This window comes from Corapipo altera, unplaced genomic scaffold, assembly GCF_003945725.1.
Source record: "Corapipo altera isolate COAL_440 unplaced genomic scaffold, ASM394572v1 60567, whole genome shotgun sequence".
NCBI lineage: Eukaryota > Metazoa > Chordata > Aves > Passeriformes > Pipridae > Corapipo > Corapipo altera.
In genome coordinates this window covers 1-5,278 of record NW_020886877.1, presented here as the reverse complement: position 1 = coordinate 5,278, position 5,278 = coordinate 1, and the positions used below count along the sequence as shown (strand labels likewise).

The following is a 5,278-nucleotide window of genomic DNA, read 5'->3' as shown; positions in this document are numbered from 1 at the left end:
GGAAGGGCCCAGCACTTCTCACCTCACCCACCCCTTTTCCCCCCAGGACCTTCTGCCCCACACACAGCCCAGAGCAGACAGTGGAGGCGACTCCAGAGCCGGGCACCGAATGCCTCATCTGCATGGAGCCTGTGGAGCACAGAAAGACTTTTAATACCATGGTGTGCCCAGCCTGCAAAACCGCCTGGTTCCACAGGGACTGCATCCAAGTAGGAGTGGTTCCCTCACCCCGGGGGCACAGCAGGGGCTCAGCAGCACCAGGGCCTCACTCTCACTACTTGTGTTTCTCCTGCAGGGACAGGCTATGCATGCTGGTTTTTTCTCCATCCAGTGCCCCCTCTGCAGAAATGATAACGCGTTTATCAGAGATATGTTAACCATGGGGATCCGAATCCCCTTGAGGTTCGTGTCCTTCTGCCTGGCTCACGACACAGGGGGTGCAAGTGGCAAGTGCTGTGCCAGGGCCTGCCCCAGCAGTCCAGGCCCTGCCCTGTTCTGTGAGTCCCGGGTTCAGCTTCCCACAGGAGCTGGAAATGGCACAGGGGGAAGAACGGGGACACCCTGCACCTGCCCGATGCCAGGGCAGAGGGAGTTCATCAGTTTTCCTTTTCCCATCAGACCACCATCATGGGAGGGCATTAATGCATTCGCTGAGCTGGGAGACAGACACAGGCGCTGCGATGCCACTAAGTGCCTTTTTCCAAGAGGCAGGCAGGCGGCAGAGGAGGAGGGGTAAGTTGCCAAAGCTGCATCCTGGGCCTCTGCAGGGCTTGAAGCAGAAGGACCCAGGAGAAGATCTCAGCCTGATAATCCCATGCTTTGGGCACTTTCTCCTCACCCCCATGAACCCATTTGCTTCCCCAGGCCCTGGGAACTGCTTCTGTGCTCCTCCTGTGCTGCCGAGGGCACCCACAGGTACTGCTCTGGCCTGAGGCACAGTATAACCAGCTGGGAATGTGATGGCTGTGCTGGCCTGGGCACAGGTAAGAGGCAAAGCACCCTGCTGACCCTGGGCCTGGTGCCCCTGGGCATGGCAGTGGGTGCTCAGGGAGGGTTTGGTGGAGCCTGTCTGCTCCAGGAGGGCTGGCGGTACTGCTCTGCCCTATCCTGCCCCAGGTCTGGGGTGACCTTGACATTCCTGCTTCCCCTCACAGCTCCCCGAGATGAGTCGGAGCTTGCTGCTGTCAGCGTGGCCAGACAGTCTGGACTGGAGCCTTCTGACGGCTCCAGAGAAGCCGAGACCATCAGCCCCAACACAGGCAGCCTGGTGCTATCAGGGCTGTCTCCTAGTTCTGCACCACTGGAGACCATCAGCCCCAGCACCAGTGTACCTGTGCCATCTCCCGGAACTTCAGCACCACAGAACAGACACCACCGTACCAACCGCCAGGCAACATCGGAGCAGTCTCTGGAATCTTCCTCACAGGAGACGAGCAGCTCCAGCCCTGACAGTCAGGTAACATCGGGGTCATCCCAGAGCAGCTTCACAGAAACTGATGACAGCAGCTGCTCCAGCAGTCGGGGGCCTGACCGCCGGCAAAACCGCACCCGCCGGCAACATTGGGCCCAAAATCCACGCCTTCGGTCCAGAAGTCCCCAGGACAGGAGCCACGTACCAGCACCAAGTCCTGCGAGGCGCAGGACCAGGCTGAGACCATCAGGGACATCCTGCAGGCGAAACTGCTCCCGCCTGCAACGTCAGACTCCAAATCCATCTGGCCGGTCCAGAAGCCGCCGTGACAGGAGCCACGTGAGAGCACCGAGTGCTGGGAGGAGCAGCCGCAGCCATCAAGCATCGAGAACATCCAACACACAAAGTCGCTCCCGCCAACGGCAACAGTTCCCAAATCCATCTGGCCGGTCCAGAAGTCGCCGTGACAGAAACTATGTGAGAGCACCAAGTGCTGGGAGCCGCACCCCCAGCCAGGAAGCATCAGGAACATCCCGCAGGCGAAACCGCTCTCGCCTCCAACGTCAGACACCAAATCCATCTGGCCGGTCCAGAAGTCCCCTTGGCAGGAACTGCACGCCAGCACGGAGTGCTAGTAGGCGAAACTCAAGGGAGACAGCAACCACGACTTCCCAAAGGCAACAGCGCTCCCGCCAGCAGCGTCGGACCTCAAATTCATCCAGCGGATCCAGAAGTCGCCGTGATGGGAGGCGTGATAGAGCACCCAGTGCTGGGAGTCCCACTCACCGCTCAGACGGTGAGACAGGGACTCACCACTGACACATCCCACGTCAGAAAGGAAGGAGGAGGCCCCCCAAGGGAGGGAGCCAGGTGAGAGCAAAGTGCCCCTCCCGCAACCTGGCAAAGGGGCTGTCAGGGTGGCCAGCGTGGGGCTGGGAGCGGTGGCAGGGGGAGGTAGAGCTGTCCAGGCATCCCGGGACTGGGACCCTCTTTTCCAAAGCACTGGGGTTCCCCTTGGCCAGGTGCCAGGCAGGGGCTGGCGGTGGGTACCCAGGGTGGGTTTGGCAGAGCCTGTCTGCTCCAGGAGCACTGGCAGTACTGCTCTGGCCTATCCTGCCCTGGCTCTGAGGTGGTCTTGACATTCCTGCTTCCCCTTACAGCCTCCAAAGATGACTTGGAGCTTGCTGGCCCCAGCATGGCTTGACTGTCAGGACTGGAGCCTTCTGATGGCTCCAGAGAACCCGAGACCACCAGCACCAACGCAGGCAGCCTGGTGCTACCAGGGCTGTCTCCTAGTTCTGCACCACTGGAGACCATCAGCCCCAGCACCAGCATCCCAGTGCCATCTCCTGTATCTTCAGCGTTACAGACCAGCAACCAGCGTACCAACCCCCAGGCAACATCGGAGCAGTCTCTGGAATCTCCCTCACAGGAGATGAGCACCTCCAGCCCTGACAGTCAGGTAACATCGGGGTCATCCAGGAGCAGCTTCACAGAAACTGACGACAGCAGCTGCTCCAGCAGTCGGGGGCCTGACCGCCGGCAAAACCACTCCTGCCGGCAACGTCGGGCCCAAAATCCACACCTTCGGTCCAGAAGTCCCCAGGACAGGAGCCACATACCAGCACCAAGTCCTGGGAGGCGCAGGACCAGGCTGAGACCATTAGAGACATCCCGCAGGCAAAACCACTCACGCCTGCAACAGCAGACCCCAGATCCATCTGGTGGGTCCAGAAGTCACAATGGCAGGAACTGCACACCAGCACTGAGTACTGGGAGGCAAAACTCAAGGAAGACAGAAGCCAGGACTTTCCAAAGGCAACAGCACTCCCACCAGCAGCGTCGGACGTCAAATTCATCCAGTGGATCCAGAAGCTGCCGTGATAGGAGCCGTGTTGCAGCACCCAGTACTGGGAGCCCCACTCACCGGTGGGACAGTGGGACAGGGACCCACCGCTGACACGTCCCATGTCAGACAGGGAGGAGGAGCCCCTCGAAGGGAGGGAGAAAGGTGAGAGAAAAGTGCCCCTCCCTCAGCCTGGCAGAGGGGCTGTCGGGGCGGGCAGTACAGGTGCCATGCCCGGGGCCATTGTCTCTCTCCCCTCCAGCATGCCTGCTGTGTCAACAATCAGAAGCTGACCTGGACATCTGTGGGGAACAACTCCAGATAAATGGGTTCTGTGCCCACGAGTTCTGCCTGGTGAGTTGCTTCATGGGCTCCCACCATGTTTTGACAGGCAGTCCCTGCCACTCTCTGCTCATCAGTGTGTGTCATTTTTTCTACAGTTTTTTACCAGCCACCTTCCTCAGCACAATGATGATCCAGTAGGACTCTTTGGCTTTCTCCCAAGGGATATCCAAGATGTAGTCTCCCGGGAAGCACAGAAGGTGAGAGCCTGACAAGAGCAGGGAGATTTGTGCCAGGCGAGGTTTGCTGGAGCTTAGCCCAGACCCCAAGCAAGAAAGCCCAGCCCTTCCAACCAGCTCGGGGAGAAGGAGGAGGCTCTGAGGCTGCTGCTGATGGGGCTGCTCTGCTCTTTCCAGAGCTGCTGCATCTGTGGCCAGAGCGGGGCCACCATTGCCTGCTGTGATGGTACAGGGGGAAGAGCAGGGATACCGTACACCTGCCCTATGCTGGGGCAGAGGGAGCTCATCAGTTTTCCTTTTCCCATCAGACCACCATGAGGGGAGGGCTTGAATGCATTCACTGAGCCAGGAGAGAGACAGAGGCACTGTGATGCCAGTGAGTGCCTTTGTCCAGGAGGCAGGCAGGAGGCAGAGGAGGAGGGGTAAGTTGCCAAAGCTGCCTCCCAGGACTCTGCAGGGCTTGAAGCAGAAGGACCCAGGAGAAGAGCTCAGCACCTCCATGAACCCGTTTGCTTCCCCAGGCCCTGGGAACTGCTCCTGTGCTCCTCCTGTGCTGCTGAGAGCACCCCCAGACACTGCTCTGGCCTGAGGGACAGCACAACCAGCTGGGACTCTGATGGCTGTGCTGGTCTGGGCACAGGTAAAAGGCAAAGCACCCAGGTGACCCTGGGCCTGGTGCCCCTGGGCCTGGCAACGGGTGTCCAGAATTGGCTTGGCTGAGCTTTTCTGCTCCAGGAGGACTGGAGACACTGCTCTGGCCTATCTTATCCCGGGCCTGGAGCCACCTTGACCCTCCTGCTTCCCCTTACAGCCTCCAGTTAAGACTCAGAGCTGTTGCTCTCATGAAGAACTCTTCTGACAACTCGACAGAATGCAAGACCATCACCCCAGGACGAGCAAACTCCATATCAACCTACAGGCAACATCGGAGGAGACTCTGGAATCCCCCTCACAAAAGATGAGCATCTCCAGCCCTGACAGTCAGGTAACATTGGGGATATTCCAGAGCAGCTTCCCAGCAACTGAGGACAGCAGCTGCTCCAGCAGTCAGAGTCCTGACTGCAGGCAAAACCACTCCCACCAGCATTGTCAGACCCCAAATTCATCCAGCAGATCCTGAAGTCACCGTGAGAGGAGCCGTGTCAGAGCACCCAGTGCTGGGAGCTCCACTCACCGGTGGGACAGTGAGACAGGGACCCACCGCTGACACGTCCCATGTCAGACAGGGAGGAGGAGCCCCTCGAAGGGAGGGAGCCAGGTGAGAGCAAAGTGCCCCTCCCACAGCCTGGCAGAGGGGCTGTCGGGGCGGGCAGCGTGGGGCCAGGAGCAGTGGCACAGGGAGGCAGGAGCTGTCCAGGCATCCCGGGGCTGGGACCCTCCTTTCCTCATCAAGTGGGGCCCAGCTGGGGCAGGGGACACCTGCTGGGACACCCGTGCCCACAATGTCCCATCCTCCCCAACGCCTCCAGCCCTGCCCTTCAGCCAGCCAGGCAGGGACAG

The 5,278-nt window shown here is 60.0% G+C and overlaps 2 protein-coding genes across 6 annotated transcripts; both read left to right on the top strand.

Moving 5' to 3' along the window:
* Positions 1-46: 46 nt before the first annotated feature.
* LOC113941391 (G2/M phase-specific E3 ubiquitin-protein ligase-like) lies at positions 47-1,449 on the top strand (the record flags this gene model as incomplete). Its single annotated transcript, XM_027632547.1, has 6 exons — positions 47-209; positions 296-402; positions 619-732; positions 865-983; positions 1,155-1,385; positions 1,427-1,449. Coding segments are annotated over 6 exons (757 nt in total), but the record flags the coding sequence as incomplete, so codon positions are not given.
* A 16-nt stretch (positions 1,450-1,465) lies between these two features.
* LOC113941392 (PHD finger protein 7-like) lies at positions 1,466-5,093 on the top strand. 5 transcript variants are annotated; one of them, XR_003525668.1, is made up of 6 exons: positions 1,466-2,281; positions 3,520-3,799; positions 4,087-4,200; positions 4,300-4,418; positions 4,590-4,763; positions 4,892-5,089. XR_003525668.1 is itself a non-coding variant. In XM_027632549.1 (5 exons), the coding sequence occupies exons 1-5, from the start codon at positions 3,380-3,382 to the stop codon at positions 5,038-5,040; spliced, it is 441 nt and encodes a 146-aa protein (XP_027488350.1). In that variant the 5' UTR covers positions 3,205-3,379; the 3' UTR covers positions 5,041-5,093. The 5 variants fall into 5 exon arrangements, 1 of the variants encoding a protein (XP_027488350.1); XR_003525669.1 differs by lacking the exon at positions 4,300-4,418; XM_027632549.1 differs by lacking the exons at positions 1,466-2,281; positions 4,087-4,200; positions 4,300-4,418; positions 4,590-4,763 and adding exons at positions 3,205-3,418; positions 3,956-3,990 and having other exon boundaries at positions 3,516-3,611; positions 3,698-3,799; positions 4,872-5,093.
* The last annotated feature ends 185 nt before the right edge of the window (positions 5,094-5,278 follow it).

Coding starts and splice junctions, on each gene's coding strand:
- LOC113941392 (XM_027632549.1), top strand. CDS start 3,380: ATGTCAGACAGGGAGGAGGAGCCCCTCGAAGGGAGGGAG. Junction 3,419..3,515: donor AGCCCCTCGAAGGGAGGGAG/AAAGGTGAGAGA, acceptor TCTCTCTCCCCT/CCAGCATGCCTGCTGTGTCA. Junction 3,800..3,955: donor TCTCCCGGGAAGCACAGAAG/GTGAGAGCCTGA, acceptor TGCTCTTTCCAG/AGCTGCTGCATCTGTGGCCA.